This window comes from Battus philenor, unplaced genomic scaffold, assembly GCF_028537555.1.
Source record: "Battus philenor isolate CCGP_79_NKW_IND1 unplaced genomic scaffold, ilBatPhil1.0.hap1 SCAF_23, whole genome shotgun sequence".
In the NCBI taxonomy this organism is placed as follows: Eukaryota; Metazoa; Arthropoda; class Insecta; order Lepidoptera; family Papilionidae; genus Battus; species Battus philenor.
Genome location: NW_027181686.1, coordinates 8,561,471 through 8,584,455, shown reverse-complemented (window position 1 = coordinate 8,584,455; position 22,985 = coordinate 8,561,471). Strand labels below are relative to the sequence as shown.

General features: G+C 32.8%; 2 protein-coding genes across 3 annotated transcripts in view; one reads left to right on the top strand and one right to left on the bottom strand.

The window, feature by feature from the left end:
* The window catches only part of Mhcl (Myosin heavy chain-like), a 253,705-nt gene that overhangs the window by 67,174 nt on the left and 163,546 nt on the right, over positions 1-22,985 (top strand). The window contains exon 1 of one of the 2 annotated variants that reach the window (XM_068767409.1): positions 12,261-12,462. The exons of the other annotated variant lie outside the window; for it this stretch is intronic. The gene's annotated coding sequence lies outside the window, so the exon portion shown is untranslated. Of the gene's footprint in view, positions 1-12,260; positions 12,463-22,985 lie in introns of those variants that run through there. 2 annotated transcript variants of the gene reach the window in all.
* Positions 2,027-4,353, bottom strand: LOC137924089 (transcription factor Adf-1-like). The gene is made up of 3 exons (XM_068767410.1): positions 4,123-4,353; positions 3,081-3,322; positions 2,027-2,781 (listed from the first exon to the last, which is right to left on the bottom strand). The coding sequence occupies exons 1-3, from the start codon at positions 4,283-4,285 to the stop codon at positions 2,338-2,340; spliced, it is 849 nt and encodes a 282-aa protein (XP_068623511.1). The 5' UTR covers positions 4,286-4,353; the 3' UTR covers positions 2,027-2,337.

Sequence of the window (22,985 nt, the reverse complement as noted above, 5' to 3'; positions counted from 1 at the left end):
CGTATATGTTGGTTCAAGGCTTTCACGCGACGGCAATCTATATGGTGTGCAGAAGTTTAAACTTAAATGATTTAATTGCCTTCTGCCTTTCGTTTCCACGGTCTGGAAGTGGGATTGCTAAAGTTTCTTAGTCTACACTTGTAATTACAGTCGATTTTTGTCCCCTATGAGGCAATTCCAGCTAGACCTGTCACTTCAATACGCTTTCAGCGTTCCGATTTAAGGAATTAAAATCAAGGCTTTAATAGTTGCTATGATCTCACTATATATATATATATATATAGGCAGCTGGGACCTTAAGGTTCAGAAGCGGAGACTACGGACCAACAACCATACCGTAGAGCCTCCCCACAAGGTAGACAGATTACCAAGAGGTCTATGAGGCCTAGGCACAGTAGTCCTATGACTGAAATTTTCAACATAATGCTCAAAAGTTATGTAGTATCCTTAATCTTGAAAAATACTCACATTCCATTAATAAGTAAATTTTAAGTGATCGAAAAAGGTCTTAAGTTTTAAACATCTGAACCGTATAAAATGATTTTATCTTTAGTTTACCCCTATGCCTTTTTATAATTTTAAAGACACTCCTATAAGTTGCCTTAACGTTCTATATGTTACGAAATGTTTTGTATGTGTTTGCAGAGGAAACATTTACTTGCATTGCACTGAAAACTACCTTTCGCGTTATTTTGAAAACGAATACTTAAAAAATATAAAATATATGATGGTAAAAGTCTAATTGTTTCGATTTTATATACATATGACAGCATAAAGTGCACACAATGACGGTCATTCCCTTCGCACACGCCATTCAATATGTATGGGGGAGTAAACAACAATTTGATTTAACCACTTTGGTCAGACGCATTGTAGCGAACGAGATGAATGGTGGCGTCGGTTCAATTTATCTGAAATCTAGTAATAATTAATTCGAGTTAAAACCAAAACGTCGGTTTCATTTTAGGAGATTATTAATGGAAACCAATAAATAATTTGTTACTTTGTATGAAATCAAATTAAATTTAATTGTTATAAAAATAAGATTGAATGGATCGGCAAGTATGTTGCTAAGCGCGAAATTCTGAAGCAGCTGAACCAATTAGGCAACTTTGAAAAAAGTGTGAAAATTGGTCAGGAGAATAGTAAAAGCATCACTTTTCATTTCAAATGTAATTAAAAAAAAGTCGTGTACCATAAAGCATTACAATGAAAATATAATCGCATTATTACTAAAGTTTAGCAGTGTGCGAAAAAGAAAACTTACTTTTGTAAGTAATTGTTCTTTACATAAACTATGTAAACAAAGACATTAAATTAACAAAGTATTTTTTGCAATGTAACTTATTATTCTTTTGTATTAGACAGGGTAAAAATAATTCATGCAATAATTCTAACAAATAAAAAAGTCCACATACTCAAAATGAGGGATAATTGAAACAATATTAAGATCAATTGTCAAACCTGAAGTAATTGTGCAAATCATAAAAATTCATATAAAATCAATGTAAATATCATCATACTTTATCAAAATTAAATTATATTTATTTGATAAAATAATCAACACTTAGTAATGCAAAAATAGTATTAGGTTTATTTTAATTTACAACCGTTTATTGCTCATACTTTTACATAAATATCTGCAATATAATTTTGAATAGCCCTTTTGTTAAACGGAACTAACATAAACATACCATGCATGAACATTACCATGACCCGTAAAAAATATCTAAATTATAAATTCATAATTTTATTATGTATTGATTACAAATGAATTTTACCATAAGTCATAATTAAAATTAATAATGATAAATTCTACTTAGACATTACTCTTCATGTTCAATGTTGCTGCACTAATACTACTAATCTTAATTTAGCTTTCTATATCGTAACTTACATTTATTTACAATGTACAAAATTGTTATTACATATATATTGGAAGGATTATCACTACATCTCTTCAGAGGTTATGTGCCCATATACTAATATTCGCAATTGTGTAATAACAACACCAACATAAATTTTCAAAAATATTAACATTTTTATTTATGACCGCACATAAATCTTGCAGTATAGCATAAAGTAATATTAGGAATTAAGAAACAGTATTATATACAATCTATATACATTTAATAGTGTAACCTAAATTTAATATCTCTAAATGGTAAAAGTCAGCCTATAACAATTGCCATTGAGTGTAGGTGACAATAATATTTGCCACAAAAAGGCACAAGTATGAATTAGCATTTGAATGCTTAAATAAAATAAAGTAATTAATACTTCTATCACAATAAAAACATGTCCCCTGAAATGACTTAATGTAATATATGTTATTTACTACATATTTTGTAAATTCTTATCAAAACTTTGCATTTCATATTTGGCTATAACATTGCAAACTTCCATTTTAACTTTAGGAATTAAATTAGGTTGTAATTTTTTAACACTAGCTGCCATACTTCTAAAGAATACATCAATTTCATTAGTATTTTCTTTAAGAACTTTCTCTATTAACTTATCTATGACTTGGGATCTTTGCTCTGGTGTTTTAGGGTCTTCTACATATCTAACATATGTTTTTGGACCGTTCATAATTAACGGTTTTGGTAGAATTTTAACAGGTGGTACATTTCTTGGGGCAGGAATAGTTTTCTTTCTGCCTGCACCCCTTCTGCTCACCTTTTTCGGTGGTTCATCTAAACTTTGATCTAGCTTTGGTAGGATTTTTATGTAAGCATTCTGCTTCACTTGGGGCTCTTGAGGGCCATCAACAACAGTTATCTGAAAACAAAGGATAATTCAAGTGTTTAACGGAACTGATTTTTTTAAATGTTTTAATATAAACAGATTTTCTACTGACTGTAGTCAGATATGAAAAAAAAACTGTATACAGTGATGGACACCGTATATCATAACATCATCAGTCAAAATTTTGGTTTATAAAATGCTATAAGCTGTTCAAATTTTAATAGAATAAATTTTGAACATTTTCATATTTTAAAGTGAAAGATTCTAACAAATTCATTAACTTATGTTTCATGTTTATTATATAAAAAATTGTTAATATATTTGAAAGTTACCTCACAGTACTCTTGACTGTCAATAATAACTTGTTCAGTTCCTAGAACAGTCTCTTCTTGTACAGTATCATCATCCATCTTCATACATGTGTCCTTAACTACCTCAGTATTGTCCAATGACGTTTCAGCTAAAAATTGTAGCTTCTCAAATATATTGGCTTTAGTTTTGTGAATGGTGCCTAAGCGTATACTCCTCATGAAGCCATCACGGAGACCACGCCAGCGCTTCTTGCATTCCTCTACTGAAAATTTAAATTTGAATCTTTCTAAATAACTATTAAATATTTGATTGTAACAAAATAAATAAGTTATTATAATAAATTTACAGGGCTTTTAACAAAATATTTAATGGTCACTAATGAGCTACTTAGTTATTGTGGTTTAAATAACAATATTTTGAGGAGAGATATTTACCATTCTTTAATGTGCAAGAATTTGAAAAGAGAAAAAGTTTTATTCTTGTTAGTTGATAGCTAGGAATACTCACAATTAGATTTATTTTATCATAGTATGTATTGCTTAAAAATATATTTGCGCCTTTAAATCAATTAAGAATGGTAAATAGAAAAATTTTAGTATCCTTTTACAAATCGAAATAATTTAGTATTTACATAGCAAACTAGTTTAAATGAGTAGATTTATTCGTCTCTTTAATTTTCTATACCGTGTAATGTCTTTATTGACCAAAAAGGTACACATCACTTTTTACTTACGGTCTAAATTTTAATTTATCAATTATGTTAACTAATTAAAGGTAAAAAAGTTAACAGGTTAATGTACACACAAAATTTTCGTTAATTTGATAACACTACATCAACATGATTATCAATAACAGTGACCATTTACTGTACTCACTTCACATTAGATTAAAAATTGCACTTATATTATTTATAAGTTTGTAACAAATCCGCACTGATTTCAAACACCATGTAGCTTAATTTTCATCTAATTTTAAACGAGGATGTAGTTTGCCGCAACCGCTAGCAATCTCTGCAGTTGTGTCACGCAGCACAAAACGGACCAATCCACGTCACAATCTTACCTGGTTTCGACAAAGCTCGAGCTATTTCTTGCCAGGTGGATTCACGAGTCAAAATATTTTTCCTCGAAGGGTCAAAATAATTATACAAACACGACTGCGGCTGCACTAATTCAACCAGTCGCTCCTCCTCCTCTGTGCTCCATCCCACGGCATATAATGGCATTTTCTTGTTTCCCTTGTCGCTTGCGTCACAGCGTCAAAACAAAATGTCCGTCGCCTATCACGAACGAGAATAGCTGCGCTGCGCAGCACGGCGTCACGCGAGTGCCGTCATCTATAGGCCAGTGTTGCTTGTTTGTGTATGGCTGTATAAATTATTTCAAAGTAAATATGAATAAATACATGAAGGAAAAAATTTTTAACGTTATCTCTATCAAATTTGTATTTGTATTCAAATTATTTAAAATTAAAGCCTTTCTGATACGTCAGTTTTAGCGGAATTTTGAAATAGAATTATCGTTCTTATTGCACAAGACTAAATGCCAAGCGATAAGAGTTATTAAAGAAACATTAAAATTGTTAAGTAGTATAACGCCATCTATATTTTACACTTGTAAACTTTATTTGCTTTAGATTATTGTATTACCTACGGCTAAATCAACACGACAAATCAAAAATGTTCCAATAGATGGCGTTGTGTTTTAAATGTTGCGGTTAATTATGTAACTATAAATTTTCATGTATTTCTAAATATAGCTTCCCTAATAGTTTATTTAAACATTGTATTATGAAACTAGTTTGTTTTGAAAAATTAATAGTAGTAGTCATACATACTCGCGTGCAACTAAATGGGCTTAAGCTTACAAAAGGTGTAAAATATTTATATTTATTAGTTGGCTCGGACTTACGTACATAAAAATATATATTTTCTACATTCATAAACTTTCAGCATCATTGAATTTTTGCACCAGGTGCTGAGGAAGTCCTTCCTACTCCTCTTTCAACGCCATCTTTAGCTTCACGATGTTCGCAGGGGCCGAATTTTTTGCTTCAATCCTCCGTTTGAGTTTATGCCGCAACGGACGCCCATTAAAAGGAAGTTATCGCTAATGAAGCCTCCGTAGGGCAAGATATGAAACAGGAGAATGTCTTCGATATATCGGACGGCTGTTTGACCGCTCTCGTGACTTCCACCAGGCTTGATAACAAGTTCCGTGTTTCCTTTTAAAGAAATGCCCGTCCGCATTATGCAGGAACCATCGCCATACGCAACTTCTTCGGTAAAACAGCGCTGCGCAAGTTGGCTTCTCTTAGTCGTCTCACCTCTCTCGGTTGCTTCTGGTCGACAATGCCGGTTAGTTGGCGATTTCATAGATTATTCGGTCATCTCTTTCTAAAGTCCGCCGGCGCCAAATAGAATTTAGTATTTTATATATAGATTGGCTCAACTTTAATCCTGCTGAATGAGCCCCTATTGCAGGTTTGACTTGAGAGGCTTCTTCGGGTATAGTATCCATTTTGCTTCATGTTCGGAGATCATAACCTGTGGCGATGTAATTAGGTCAACGTTTAAATAGCGACTGATAAGGGTGCATTGTTTCTCGGATGTATTGTTTCCGGGTGCAACGCGCAAACAGTGACTTCGGCACTGTGCGAATATTCGATGCTCACATGTATAAAACGATATTTCAATAACAACGAGTCGAGTTTAAATTGTACTAACGTTCTTTTGAAGCTTAAAGGCTACGCTTTCAGAAAATATATACTTTTTTTCATAGTCCGAGCCAAAAAAAATAACTGTATATCTTTTGGATATAGAATCATTTAGATGCATATGTAGTTGAACTTTATTAAACTAAAACTTAAATTTTAACTTCGAGCGTTTTGTTCATTTAACAGCTATAAGCTGGAGTTGTAAATCATTAGAAGTTTCAACCACTTATCTTAAGGCAAACTTAACAGTCGCTCATGTGTGGTCGAGAATTTATAATCAGTGCTTGAGTTTATAACGTACTTCAATTTAGTTTAAAAAATAATGTCATAGTATTATCTTTTTTTGTGTGATTATTTTTCTAACTTAAAACAAAGTTTAATTCAAGGAACCGTATTGAAACTAAAATTTCTTAATCAGGATTAATTACATTAATAAAACAGAGCATAGTTACAATTTTTGTGCTAGTCCGCAGCTCTCTCGTTTTTTGATTTTTTCGCAGTCAAAAATTTTAATCAAACCTTAATAAACAATTTTTTTGATGAAAACATGTTTATGATGCTATTAATTTCTTCATATTTTTTAGTTAATTATCTGGTCATAATAAAAGCATTTTTATGTTTAAATTCAATACAGGCTATTTTAAATTAACAGCTACAATGTCAGCTTTCAACTGATTGGTCGAAGCGTAAACAATGTTGGATTTGCATCATTGAATCTGGACAGATGTACGTTTTTAATGTAACTTAATATTTTGTATTCGTTTTTATATATGATGGAGGAGAATTTTGATTTTTTTTGGATTTTTTCAGATCTTAAGACGAAATTGTTATTGTTATCTGCTATTATTAAAAAGCCGGTTTTGCTTTTGTACAGAGCAGGATTTATACATGAATTCTTCACATAATTTACTTTATAGCATTTCATCTCAGCAAATAATCGTGATTTTTAGAGATTATATCTTAATATATTGTCCCGTAAGTCATTTCTTCAAAACGTCACTAATAATCATAGCTAAATAATTTAATGTTATAAAATCTCGTTTTCTTTATGCAATGTTAGAATATAAAGCGTAAAGTTTACAGGTATTTTCTAGTAAAAAAGTAAGATATATTTTTCACTCATTTCGTATAAATCTCTGTAATATGATGTCTCTATTGTAAAATAATTATATATTATGCTAATCTATTTATAATATGTTATAATCGACTGCGTTTTGAAAACGTATTAAGCATTGAAAGAACTCGAATAGCATTGCAAGGTTGTTTTCACATGTGGGCGGTGTTTATGCGCCTCAGGAATTCGTTAATATTGTTCTCTTTAAATGCTAAACGAGATATACAATATTTTTATTTTAAATCAATTTAAATTAATTTCCTTTTTTTCGTTAATTTGATTTAATACGTCTTAAGAAATGAAATACTTAATCGTCCTAGGAAACATCTTATCTAATTGATTTAATTACTATTTAGAACTAACATCTTTACATCAAAGAACAGTTACGTCTAGAAGAATTTAAAAAGGTCATGTGTAATAAATAAGTAATTGTAATAAATTTTTCCTACTTGTAGCACACGTACAGTATCTAGAAAATCATGTAGCAGTTATGACAACGTAAACACCGTAATTTTAATCTGTGAAATAATCTCGTGTTACGTTATTAGATTTAACACTAATTAACATTCTATTTGAAGAAAAAAGTGTATTCAAATGAATGGGTAAATATATAAGTTATTTGTCAGCAAAAGCTTTAAAGCATTTTCAGTCTGTATAAACTGAACACTCTGAAACGCTATTGGAATGTTACACGCCAATAACTTCGGCACTACTGTCTGCAGGTGCAGATATTAAACAATAATTAATGTTACTATGTAGTAATCCGAATTTTAATAAACGTTTATATTATCATCACGTAGTTTATTATTTCTGAACCTATTGATTTTTGGATAGGGTGTATCATACATTAAATAACTAGATTTTACACCTTTGACCAATCTGTCTAATGCCCGAATCAAAAATTATAATGGAAAAATAAAAGTTCCTTGTCCTTTTAAATGTATGAACAGACAAAGGTATAAATTTATTGCATAATGAAATAAATACTCTTTAATTTAAAAAAAATAGTTACTGACCTCTCTATGCATTTAATGTTCTGTCGTATAATGTATGCAGTACTAATTAGTACACGACATGACATCAGTGTTCGGATCTTGGCTTTGAAGATAATTCAAAGCGCGTTTTGAAATAGCAACAGCCCGTCATAGATGTAATGATTAACTGGAAGTGTCCGAAACAGGTATGAACATATGCATAAAAATAGGTACTCCTTACGAGTGTTTTAGATGTATACAATTATTGCTTTGTCAAAAAATGTTATTGACTCTTCGTAAGTAGTAAAGGTGATGATTATTTATCACCATCAACATCATTTCAGCCGTAGAACGTTTTTTGCTAGACACAGGCCTCCTCCACAGATTTCCAAAAATCCACAAGTTTGTCTGTATACATTTTGGTAGGACATCCTACGTCACGCTTACCGGCCTCAGAACCTTACACCATCTGGTCGTATGCCATCTATGTGATGATTTTTACTAAATAGTTTAGTTTAAATACGACGTTACTTTGGATTTTTTCAATAGTGCCATTTACAATGATGCGTTTTGTACTGATCTAGATGTACCTTTGTGTATTATGATAATACTATAAGGGAACATGAATCATTCGCATCGGTCCAATCGATTCGAAGCTTTGTTAACACGTCTGCGATGGGCCGAAACGAAGGGTGGTGTCCATTCAACTGTGCTTCCGTAATATTATATTTGGAGTTTCCTGCTAAAACAAAATGACATCGACTATAATTGCAAACACTTTTTTAAATTTACCTCACATATATAAGGTGTTACATTCTTTAAAATCTACAGCGTGTGATGATTTAACCGAAGAGTAATTTAAGGATGGTAGTTGTGTAATTCGCGTTGTTTGCCGCATGCGTATTTATCAGCGGGCTGGCGGGCGGTGCACTTTATTGCACGACTACTGCTACATAGCGGAAGTAGCTATATATTAGTCTTTTTGTTATCTACAGCGTGATTAAAAATAAGTGTAAAAGCTTAAAAAGATATAAATGCATACCTCAATAGTCTACAAAAAACCTTGAAAGTCTGTACATATATTCTAAATAAATATATGAAGTAATGATTACATCACATTAATATATAATAATATTTAACTTTATGTATCATTTTTTTTTCTTTCGGAATGCTACAAGCCATCGATTTTTGGAATTAAAAATCTACACAGGCTGAAAGTAAACAGTAATTAATTTCAATATGTAGCTGTTCGAATTGAAAACGATTTTTTACTATATTATCATAACGTTATTTATTATTTCTGAAACCATTGATTTTTTGATAAGGTGTATGCCATATATGAGCTATAAAATCATCCATCTAAAGCTTTTATACCTATTTCCAATCATCTATTATGACTGTATAGTGGTAAACTATCAAAATTGTTAAAAATATTATTCAATAAGGTAATTAATATTATTGAAAAATGTATACCTAGCTTTAACATAGAAAAAAAATCGAGTTGGGATAAGTCCATCGTAAGGTAATAGGGAGGATTATTACATTGTGAAGTAAATAATTTTGGGTGTTTACGTGATTGAATAATAATGATTCACTGCTTATAAGATAATTTTTTCTGTTAGAATTTGTCGTGGATTTTTAATTTTTCTTGTAAGAATTTGATAATTCCCTTCAATATTTCAATAATAAAAACTTTAGTTATACAGGGGTAATTATAGGGAACACCAACATTGATATTCTTAATTATATGCCGTGGTTCATTGTCATAATTTTAGCCGCAGCACGTCCACTGATAGGCTTCCAGTAGATATCTAATAGTTCGGTTGACGTCATATGCTGCGCTTTACCGTTAATAGTCTCCCATCCAGAACCTTAAGGATCCAGCGGCCACCTGTTCTCTATAGAGTATAATGGTAATATTTTTTTCTGCGACTGAAAGGATTAGGAAGTCGTTATATAATTTAAATACGAAACTCATGTCGGTGTATAATTTAGTTGTACCATTATCGAAATTGTGATTGCTATGGTAATTGAAGCTAGTTTTAAAACTTTGCGACATTTATGTGGTACCGTTTAATTACTTCACTCGTTCTGTCACAATCCGTTCGCGCTGAACCTGTTGACGTATTAGTGCTCTTTACTTGTATTTACATAATTGGCTTATCGTTATGCCTGCTAGCAATTTGACCGAGGCTTAAATACATTTAGACTTTTTTAAACTAGCCCGGTAATTTTTTGTAGATATTTTATCGGGCTTAGAATATATTAGCGACTGCTGTGACTCTGTTACTTTATTCGGGATCTTTTTAATCAATCTGAATCCGAATTTCAATCATCATTTCAGACGTAGGATGTCCACATCTATATTAAAGCCTTCCCCATAGGTTTTCAATACGACCCTTTTAACGCGTCTATAACCGAAACCGGCGTCTTGTGGTCCATCCTATGTTGCTCTAGCTAGCCTTACCGCCCCAGAGACCTGCCATTTCAACTTGCTAGGCTGTATCGTCAAATTTCAAAACTCTCATGAAATCGAGATCAATGTTATTTTTGGAATTTATTATTCCCGAGAACCAAGAACAAATATATTTGATAACTGAGGAATCAATTGTTTTGCAATTTACGTAACTGAAAATAAAGTGTTTATAAACATTTTAATTCCCAAATTTAAAAAAAAGAAATGTTAAATACTTGACTTAACTTTTTTTTGACTTTGTTAAAACATTTTATGACAACGTACGATAATGAAGGTGGAAGAATTAACGGTGTGTTTATAAAGAGATAAGATAAAGAATTCCCTTGCTTTCAAGTTCAAACAGAGTGTAGGAGACTAATGTTAAGGTTTTGAGGTACCGTATTAAAATGAAAGTCACTTGGCAATAACGTGTTTTTTACTTGTTAAAGGTGATACATGTAAAAGAGTAACTGACATGTGTGAAGACACTGTTCACATACTGTGATGGAAGCTTATGTTAGACAGGTCCTTGTGATGCTCACTGTCTTATTTGATTACTCGATTAGAGGGTCTTAACCAAGAAGGAGCCCCCTACAAACTCAGACGGCTTTTTGTGATCATTCGCGATAGTCCTTACAATAATTAGAGCAATTTATTCCTAAACTCTATTATCATTTAAATACTACACTATACACTACTATACTATTATAGGACTTTTTGACTCATAAAGTTTTTAAATTATTTGCACGAAAATACATAGTTATTGTACAGGAGTGTATTGTAAAACCGTACCTCGCTACTTACAAAAGAGTAACTAATTTTATGGAGTCTAGAAAAAGGAACTTCAAGTTGCTTTTTATTTCTGTTTCTAATATTGTGTATATGACTCTATTTTTACATTATCATATTTTTAAACTTGACTATCCTCTGGTCTGTCTGTTACTTTTGTTACTCCTCATTCCTAATTCGATCTCGTAGGGAATTTTTTTGGATTGCTATTGCAATGGAAAGCATTGCACATTAAGCCGACTTTAAGCTTGACAGTGAAATAAAGTCCAAAGTAGGGACTACGTTAAACACCAGTCACGGTGTGGCATATTTCACGCAATATACTGATTTTAGTAGATTATTTTTTTATTTTGATATTTAGTATATTATACATATGGTTTCAGAGAAAATGTAACTAAACGTGTGATGTATTGGTCAAAACCAGGTAATACTTTGCCTGAGCTTGCGTGTGTTGTTCCTACGTCGTGCGGTATACTTAAACGAAATAAAACTAAATATTTATATTCTCAAAGCAGCCGCTTAGGTGCAGCAACCACCGGTCCCGCCTACGAAGCGTTAGAAAAATATCACAACACTATTAACAGTTAACATGACGCAATAAAGATATTTATCATTACACCTTTTAATCAAATCTCAACCTGGTTACTCTTTTTGGTTTTTTAAAAATTAATTACTACGCATTAAAACCAGATCTCTCTGTTTATATCACAGTATTAATATAAATTCCCCAGTAGGTTCCGGGAAAAATCTTTATATTATGTTAAAGTGCGAAGGCTAATAAATAACATTATTTTTATTACAAAAGGATCAATTTATTACTATAGTATTTTAACGACTTTATAAATGTAGAAATAAATTGCGTTTTTTTTTAGCTTAAGTGATTAAATAGTAGTAATTGTTATGGTTTTTGAAAAAAAAAATAAGTTTGGTGTTTTTGTATGAAAATCATTATACGTTAAGAGATTTTAAATGATGTACTTAAAGTTTTATTTCATAATAAAAGTTCTCGGAACTTTATTTGGTAACGTCTCGTAGCGTATTGCGATTCTGTCATATAATTTATCTAAGACGCATGTTTATGAGATTCTCCTGTGGACAGGGCAAACGCCAATCGTTGTTTTAATACTATACAGTTGAAATCCGAGCGGAGGGAACTGCGCACGCGTGTGTCGCTTTGCGCGGCGAATTCGAAATAACGTTTTAAAATCATTTTCCGTTTACATATTGACATTGTTTAAGTCCGATTCCTTTTTTTTTTATTTTGGTTTCAATAGTGTCAGTGAAGTGAACTGGCTAGATATAGATGTGAGTTGTGTGTTAGCGGTGCAATAAAACATTAGTTATCTACTTAATAGGTAGCAGAATTGACAGCTTATTTAGATGTCAAAGAATTGTTTGCAGTAATTATTTGTACATTTCTAGTTCTGACAAGATATATGAGTTACTTTGAATAAGCTACTTACGTTCTTATTTATTTCTCTATGTGTTATTTCTTTTACTAACATAACAATACATGTTTGTTTACTATTTTATCTTATATAGTCCGGTAAAAATACTTAAGCGATGTATTTAAATTAATGAGTTTTTATGTGCTATTACTATTCATATAGTTAATATTATTCCAAGCCACTTCATAGCCTTTCAATAGATACATAAATTTAGAAATGGCTTGATATTTAATTACGTTTTTGATTACTTGTTTTTTACTTTTTTAATTACTTTTTATACTACAACGTAAGGATTAGCGACTACCTATCAAAAACAATAATATTACTAATTAATATTTATATTTTAGAAATATTGTTGAGAAAATTATATAATTTAAGGGCTTTCCACACAGTGATTGCTTTGTTTAGGGTGTTTATCCACTTTCAATTCCACTCGAACTGTCAACACTAAATTATCTACTCAAAATTACATCAGGTTACCTCGTTACGCGTGTGACACTGAGATTCATTTGGTAACGTCTGCTCTATACGTTGCATAACATTGTTAGATCAACAGTTGACATTGCGATAAAGACTTTCGTCCGCGCTGCAGAAATTATATACAGGATGATTTGTTATGGGTGTATTTGTCATCAAACAACTTTTGTATGTATTCCCAATCACCCTGTTAAAAGTAATCTCTCTGAAATATGTTGTATTATTACAATTTCGATGACTATCTTGTCGATACTAAACTTTTTGTTTTGATTTTCAAGGTAACATCGTCTTATATGCATATGGTATTATATGATACTTTAGGAATTATTATTTCGTTACATATTTTTCGATTAGTTATTGTGGTTCAGAAATAACTGGCCCATCTTACCAGTCGATTGATATGAATGAGGGAAAAAAAACTTCGATTTTTTATGTATATAACGAAAGTTTAGAATTGTAATTTCATATATGTCTAAGTTTGTGAAAATGAAATTAAAAGTTTCTCAAAGATTTTCTTTCGAACTTAAATCCGTGTCTTTCTAATACAGGGCAACAATTAAATTTTTGCTTATTAACGATGTGTTGGATCGTAAATAGTATTTTTCACAAGTCGTAAAATATAATCGTTTAGGTAAATCTAATATGCGCGCACGCTTCGCACATTTGACTTAATTTACATTTGTAACACATTCAGATAAGAGAATTGGTTTAAGTTTATTAATAATAGAATATTTTGAATTCTAACTAAAACTCTAATCATTCAAATTATACCAATTTCGAAATGTTCAAGAATATATTTAAAAATAAACATTCAACTTGTGATTGGTTACAGGATGGATGTATAGCTCAATTGTCAGCATAAAGTTGTAAAGCATGTTTCACCCGGTATAAAGTGATCACTCTGAAAAATTATACATTATTATATTTTTCTATTGAAATGCGATAGGTGAATAACTTTTATAATTATTTTTTTATATGTGATTCAAAATTTATAGATTTTTCATCTTACATTATTTATTATTTTTGAACTCACTGATTTTTTGATAAACGGATCACTGCAGGGCATTGATTTATACATGGTGATCGAAAATAGGTGTAAAAGCTTTAAAACAAAATATACTATATAGGTCATTTGCTGTTTTTTCATACATTGTACATCATTATTAAAATGAATGATTTCAGAATAAATAGATAACGTAATGATGATAAAGTAAATATAAGAAAAGAGTGTTCGTAATTCAGATTACTGCATATTTAACTTAATTATGGTTAACTTTTCGTCCCTGCATTCTGCAGTTAGTTATTACCCTGTCGCATTCCAATAGAATTTCAGAGACCACTTTGTACAGGGTAATAGCGTAAAGGTGTGAAACTTTAAATGTTTTTGATTAATTGGCTATACATTCACCATTTTAAAACTGTTACACCTATAGCCATGCACCGTATATAATTTTTAATTTTATAGTAAAATAGAACCATATGTGTAGAATGACTTATGATAATTAATTAAATTTCACATAGAGTATTAATATGACGACAGCAACGCTAAAAGGCAATTAATTCATTAGAAAAGGAACGATTCGAACCCTGGAATTTCCAGTACGTAACTGTTCGTCTATAAAAGGAATTGGAGTCCGTGCCGGGGTTATTTCTGTAACAGACGGACGGGCGGCGCACCGGGATATATTTAATGCGTTACCACTAATGCTGAATGGGATTTATAAATTGTAACATTCTTTTATAGTTTGTTGACTTTAAACACTTATTCAGTACCCTCTGTACTAATACACTGCACAGGTTGATCGGTTATAGGTTTAAAAGCTTTAAAGGGATGTTTGGTCAGCAAAAAGTTTTTATACCTATTTCCAATCAGTAAAGTGAACACTCTGTAATATGCCATATTATTATTTTTATTCTTTTGTAACGCGACAGGTCAATAACTTTTCGCTGTACAAAGTCTGCAGAAATAAATAGAAAACAATATTTTTTTTTATTTGCATTGATCAGAATTTTGAAAAGGCTTTTTGTTACTACATTATTATCACGTTATTTATCATATAGAGATACCAATAATATCTGGATAGGGTGTAACATACATTAATTGACTGCAAAGGTGCTGTACATTCACCGCTTTATAGTTTGCACAGATCTACACAATCACCCTGTATGTGATTCCAAATTAAAACGAGACGTATTTATAAAAAAATGACGTTTGCGCATATAACTTAGTGTTGGGTCTTTTTATTGGTGCCATTTAACAAAGCGTTATGATTCTACTATTATAATGCGAACAGTCAAGGTATGGGTCAACCTACCGGAGTCGTTGTTTCCAGCTATAACTTGAAAGTCTTCTAGGCAACATGTAGTATCGTAGACTTTGTCATTACTTGACATGAGACCAGACAGAGGTCAAATGTTTTGCTTGTAGTCGATTAAAAAAGTAGTGCAAGAGTCACCGTGCGTGGAATTAATGATGTAACGAGATATATCAAGTTTCAAGGTGACGATCGCAGATGTTCTGTTTCGGAAAATATTGTATAACTAATTTCTATATCTCTTAACATTGTTTGTCTCTGATTCTACACTTTAATTACTTGATGGATAATGTTGTTATACTTGTTCCTTTTTGTGTTTGAGCCATGGTACTGTTTTTCGAAATTGTCCTCGGCACGTTGATGGGTAGTATTAAGTTAAATAAGTATTATAATTAAGCTTGCTTTGTCGCAAAAAGCTTTTAAATTCTTATTGTCATCATCATCAACATTTGTAGGACGTTCACTGCTAGACTTAAGACTCTCTTATTTCAAATCGATTTCAAATCGCACCGGTTAGAATGCCTGCATCCATCCAGTGACTTCTGAGGACTTTACTAAGACATCTGTCCACTTTGTGAGTCCACTTCAAGTCTAAGTGATCAAAAGTTGCCCGCGCGCTATGGCCTGACCACTGCCACTTCAACTTTCCAACCCGCTGGTCTGCCGGTTACCTCCCATATATCATGGATGTGTATAATCCAAGCAATACGTCAAAATAAACTCTTTGTGACGAGCTATGATTTTCCATCACCACGGCATTTAGCACGACGGTACATCAGGCAAGAAAGAGTCGAGAATATGTGTTTATATTAGACTTTGTTGCCTTTAACAGGCTATTGTGTAGTTTTTTTTGTACGCTAGCATATTTTTCTCAACATAGTTTTAAAAATTGCTTTGCCCTGTTAACGGGCTGTAGAAGTCATAGTGAAGAAATAGCTATTTTTCTGGATAACTAGTCTGTTAATCAAGAGGTTTTATCATCTTAGATAGCTCTGGCACCATAAACCTTTATAGATCAATATTCCTTTCCTAATAGAGGTCGGCTAAAACAGATTTTACTAAATTCCACCCGTAATTAAAAAACGGTTATTTTCTTACTATTGCTTATATAAGTATAAAACTTTCCTAGATTATTACTTGGCATGTTAATGCCGAAATAAGAAGAAAAAAAAAGATATTACCAAAAATGTGTGTTAGGAAATCACACCCCGAAAGATAAAGCAGGGGACACCTAATACAAATGAAATATTATTGACGCGGTAGTGTAGTATTGATATTATTTGAAGCGTCTTTTTAAATGTTTTTACTCACATCCAATCAAAAGAATCTTAGATCTGCTGTTACAGTACATCCAACAATAAGATGTTATGCTTTAAATCAAAAATAGATTCTTTGATCTTCTTAAGTTCTTTCGAAAGAGGCCTTTTAGGTAAGTACTACCGTGGCATCTATTTTTGCTGTCAAACAGTAGTTTAAAAGTACCTCTGTGTTTGATGGGTGCGCCAGATAGTGAAACTTCTGTGAAATCGGTATTTTGCCAAACAAGCGTAAGTGCGGTGCTGTGGAGGATACATATATTTATTTAAAATTTCTGCACAAGTATGTTGTAGAAAGAGCATATCTCTTACCATCAATTTACGTCTTTTTAATCCAAACGCATGTTCGTCTCATTGCCCTACATATAAAAAAATTATGTTTTTGTGGTGATGGGATGCTCACTTAAGTTGGTACATTACCACTGATAAAAATTAACTATTTTTCTACTTTATCGAATCATCTAAGAAACTAAACATTATATTCGACATAGGAGCAAGTGTCGTGCGATGCAAAACATTCTACCGGTTTCGCACGTGAGAACTGATATGTAAACCGTAAAAGTTCTCTTGTTAAACTATTTAGTTATTTTGTAGCTCTTGATAGGCGTTAGGTGTTTGTTCAAAAATTTCACTGCACCAGCGTCTCGCCCACGCGGCTGCGACCGGCATAGCGTGCATTACTCATTTAAAACAGGCTCTAGTATGCCTTATGGCAACGCTGTATTAACAATGCAATGTATAATGTATAATACATAAATCAACGTTAAGCCATAAGTATAACAAGTTGATTGTATGTTAGGTAAACGTCTGAAATTTAATCACATTTTTTCCTACATATCTATTAGTCATGGATCCGGCTATTGATTACGAATGAAAGCGAAATTGTACTTTAAAAGAAACATAAGGCCTGTATTATGTTTAAAAATATTTTTATCGCATTTCAATAAATCGAAAATTTTCTTAAGTTTAATTTTATTTAAAATCAGCTGTTTATACTTATTCTAGAATTAGCTCTGGAATATGCATTGTTGGCATGTAATCGGCAATGAAGTTATGCGGGCCGCAATATCTCAGTCTTTTTCTGCGTAGATGCATGTCAAATATTTTTCATATTTATTTTATTATTTTATTTTTTATTTAAAGTACTTTATTGTATATGCAAAGGATACATTTAAATGCCATAATAATAAACGAAAAAGTACAGTGGGCGGTCTTACCACACGAGGCAATACTTTTACAAATAACCATAGTATGGAAACAGTAGAAGTGTAAATAATGGGTAGTTAAAGTGTACAAAACGTACAAATATACAAACATACATACATATGTATATAGCATATATACTTATAATCAATAAGGGACCTATTATATATATATAAAATACAATAATAAATAAAAACACCAAACTGACTTGGATCGCCTTTGCCTCAGAGAAAATAAAGAAATAGGGAAAGAAAGAGAAATAAATTTATTTAACGATTATTGATTTCATTGTACGTTTATGGGCTGTGACTAAAATTCCTGCACATTGTGTTGCTTTTGTTATCGGACCTGCAACCTACGATAATTGAGTACTTGCCTTTCACTTGCCATTATATACTTCTTGTCATATCCATCACCTTTTGATTAGATGTGCAGATGTTCTAAGAATAGACTACATTGATTTTATAGGTTTTGTACCTGTGATTTAGGAAGGCTATACCGATTATGATAAATTATTAAAATACTACAATACGTTTTACATTAAAGGAAACCACTAAGTTTGTCTAAAATCTTGCTCAGATAGCTGTGAGCCATAAGATACATCCATATTTAAACATATTGGTAAGCATACAAGTTAACATAGGGCGAAAATAAATTTCATTCACATTTTTTCAACAGAATCCATTAATTTGTTGTGTAAGAGCGCATAGTAATTTTCTTAATACACATCGTCCATTAAAACGAAGGGCTTCTTATGTTTTTATGTTTAAAAGTGCCGTAACCTCATGCGCGTTCATTTGGGTGATGAATTAAATGACTGACTCTTAAAATAAATAAAGATTACTTATGTCTTCGAATATATTAAATCATTAATTAGCTGATAATTGTCAGGAAGAGTAGAAGGAAAGAAGACCAAAAGAGTGATTACCAATATGATTGGCTGGGTCTGTGCAGGTGGTGACGATCCTTAAAATAACGGAAGCATTCGAAAAGGCAGGACAAACAGACCTGTGGAGATAACTTGTCGGCCGAAGCTTCAAGGAAGGAAGTGCGCGACGTCCAGCAATGGACATAAACCAAAAATACAACAAGATTGGCATATTCAGAGAAGTCTCTGACACTATGTCATCATCATTATCATATCGCTACGATGTCCTGTCTTGCGCTGTCCGCATTCAGGGAGTTCCTGCAATCCTTACTATTTCGTCGGTCCACTTGGTGCGGGCCGGCTCGTGGTCAACAGCCATCGGTTGCAATAGCAATGTGCCCTGTCCGCTGCCACTTTAGACAAGCAATTCTTCGAGATACGTCGGTGACCTTGGTTCTTCCGCGGATCTCCTTATCTCTGATTCAATCTCACAGCGAAGCTTCTAACATAGCTCTTTCTATTGCTGCATGAAATAACACATAATAACACATAATTTTCAAGAAAAAATATGTGTTGTATAATAATGTCAACTGTATTTCGAGTGGTAAGTTATTGATGGTCGCAAGGGATAGGGTTATTATGTATAAATGTTTCTGGAGTGAGGATTGACATAGATTGTCGGCAGTAAACACCCAAAACCAGAAGACATTTCTTCATCAACTACACACATTTCCCCATACGTTAGATGTCAGATTAACTATGGCACCTAGCTTATTACGAAACGTAAACAAGTCTGTTCGTCCGTCTGATCGAAGTTTTCATGTTGTAATTTTCGGGGTCAACATGTACGCACTACGTATAGTTCTCAGCTAGCTAATCTTCAACGGTTTGTATTCTCTATTTTTTCTCTAGTGAAAATATAGTAAGTGTTTGTTCGTAACAACCGCAGAGTATTGGATACTTGGTTGACGCAGTCGGCGAAAGTGTGGGTGATTCGCGGAGGCGGTTTAGTTTTCACTTTTGTACATTTTCCGAACGTTAATATGATATATTTGTCTGGAATGCGTATTTTGATTAAGTGCATTTTCCAATACATCGCTTTTATTATAACGTGGATATAATTTTAGTCGTTAAGTTCCTACAATTACTTGTTCATGTCATAGTGAATATAGTGTGAAAATTAAAGACATGTTTACATATTTAACCTAAAATATGATCGAAAAACAAGAATTTTTTTGGAAAATTTGTTGTTACTTAAATTTGCAATTACTTTAAGCACTATTTCACCATCATCATAATTTCAGTCGACTGCTGACGCAGGCCTGCCCTATTGATTTATAATAGGACCGAATGGAAGTGGCCTACTTGGTGTGAAGTGTATGACTTTGACAAAGTCGTCTGTCCACTTTGTGATTGGACATCCTTCGCTGCGCTTGTAGGTCCGTCTCTGCTTCAGAACCTTAAGGCTCCAACAGGAACCTGATTTTTTGCTATATTGCCTGACGACTGCCACTGCTTGCCTTGCTAGCCAATCCGCTGGGCTATTTCACATTTCTGATCCGATCTCGCAGAGATTCCCGAGCGTACCCTTCTTCGAGCACTCCTTAACATAAAAATAACATCTAATATAACACTAAGGTCGACATTTATAAAGGATTTAGTACAAAAACTAGATTTAGACAAAATTAGGCAAAGGAAATATAACTCGGTAGTTAAAGGATTTTTATAAAGTTACATATTTAATAACATAAATATGTTTGCATCCGAAATATGTAGATATTTGAGATATGTATAACTCCCAAACGGTTTTAATCTCAAACGTAAATTATTTTGCATAAAGCTAACGGTGACAGGTCATTTTGCCAGTGGCTGCCTCAACGACTATTTCAGTCTGTGAATACGAGTACGTAAGCACTACAAATTGAAGCAATTTAACTAATTTTTCATTTATTTGATTAATTCGAAATTCACGTCAAGATGGAGAGTACAAACGCAATTCTGTGCAGGATTTCATTTTAAAATCATGGGTAGTATCGCATTGGAATGTATAGGGTGTAAACAACATGCGCTGCATGAAACAACATGCAACTGTCGGTTGAACGCTTTGATTTCGCTCTACGCTTAGTTCCCCAATATCTTACAAAATATATAAGTGGCAGTCATGTTTGTCTGTTCTACATACAAGGCAACCTTTAACATATCGCCGGACCTGTCAACAACTGGCCTACGCGCGGACGCCTTTGTGGTAGATTAGTCACACAACTTGCAAAACATGTGCACGAACTCGAGCCGTTTTAATGTAAATCGCCACAGCTTTACAAAGCGACCTGTGTGTACCCACCCTCACGGCTGCCATACACGTGACTGCGCTATGTCTAGATTTGTACATTAATGTTGAGTCAGTGGAAAGTGTCTGCAGAGTAATTGGTAATAGGTGTAAATGGCTACGATGCTTTAAAGCTTCTACAACTATTTCCAAACACCTTTTATATAGTTATCACTGTGAAAAATGTTACAATGATTGATTTTTTCTATTGCAAAGCAATAGGCCAATAACTTTTACTTTGCAGCATTTAATGTTTAATAATCCGAATCATGTCTGTGTACATACGTTATATCTCTGAAACTATCGATTTAAGGGTGTACCATATATTATTTGGCAGCAAATGAGCTTTACATTCTCCCTTAAGCTTTTACCCCTATCAATCGTCTCTGTCCATCGCAGTAGTTTTTATACTTAAAACTTTATGTTTCCTATAGCATACAGAATACTTGAAAACGACTATGCTTGTTGTAGGGAAATCTATTTTTATCGAACAATTCTAATGTTAAAAAAGGTCTAAAAAAAATTAAGATCAATGAAAAGGATGGAACAAAGGATAGAACAGGATAAAACAATCTGAACTTGTATTTATCAAAGTCTAGGTTTATGCAAGTCACGTGAGTGGCAATCCTTAGTCCTTCCGCTAAAGCGTGAAGTTATTGTCATAACATCACGACCATGTCGCCGTTCGGAATACAAAGTAGGTGCATTGATATGGCAGGCCGTGTTCGGCTTGTAACCGCTGTGTTCCTAGAGGCACTAACTATTTGGCTTATTACTAAACGAATCACTTTGTACTCGAAACATGGTGATCGAAATGGTAACATAACTTGTTTTTAATTATGCATAAAGTATGCAAACCTAAACTGTATTGTTTCTGTTACTTAGTTTTTTAAATATTTATGTTAAACTAATGGCTCTGCCTATTTTTCTGATACGGTTGAGAGACTTTTAGCATTTTTACGATAAATTATCCGGTTAAATTAGTTCTTTCATTTTGCGGTTTTTGGATACATTCCCATTAATTACAACTTAAAGTCATAGCCTACGAAGCTCGAGTTTTAACATCTCCAATTCCGTTAATGTTTAGGTCTTAAAAAAAATATGCAAATGTTTATTTGGAAGGATTTCGAAGGATAGCGAGTTTAAATAGTTTATTGCTCGTGTAATTACTCGTGAATATTTCTCGTCATTAGGCGCGGTTCTCACCGCGGCTGTCCGATGTGCGAATCGTGTCCGCTGGCGTTGCGTGTCCCAACTGCACGCCTGCTCCGTGAGCCACTATTAAGTCGTTTGTAGCATTGTTGCCGCTAGTAAATCATTTCGACTATTATAAACGTTTATTTTTGGACAAAACGCTCCACTGTAACAACTTCCAGTTCTATATGTACGTTATAAAATATTTGTTTTAATCGGTAGTTCTAAAAAGTACTTTAATATTGTTGTAAATAAAATCGATAGGACACTAATTAATCTTTTCATATCGTATCGTTTTTTAATTTTGCACTTAAGAAAATTATCTAGATTTATTTAAAAATTTATGAACTTGCCTTTTATCCGATGAAGTATATATGTAGCGGTCTCTTTAGAACCAATTCCTGTAACTAATTTAAAAATTTGATAAAACATTGGTTGTGATTCCTCATTTGTAAAATGTATGGCATAAAAATCGATAAATTTAAACCCTTTTAAAGAATAATCTAATGCCCAATTGTCTTAAATTCCACATCGCAGCGAGACAGGAAAAAGGCGGTCATCGTACCACGGCAGTCTGGTTCCAAGTATATCTGTAGCACGGCGTCCCGTATAAATTCTCGCGTCCGCACTTTTATTTGTGATGCGACTTAACTCGTTAATTGAGCTGCCGTGTTTATTTATAATGTCACGGTACGACGGGCGAGCGAGACGGCCCCGGCACGGCGCGACGA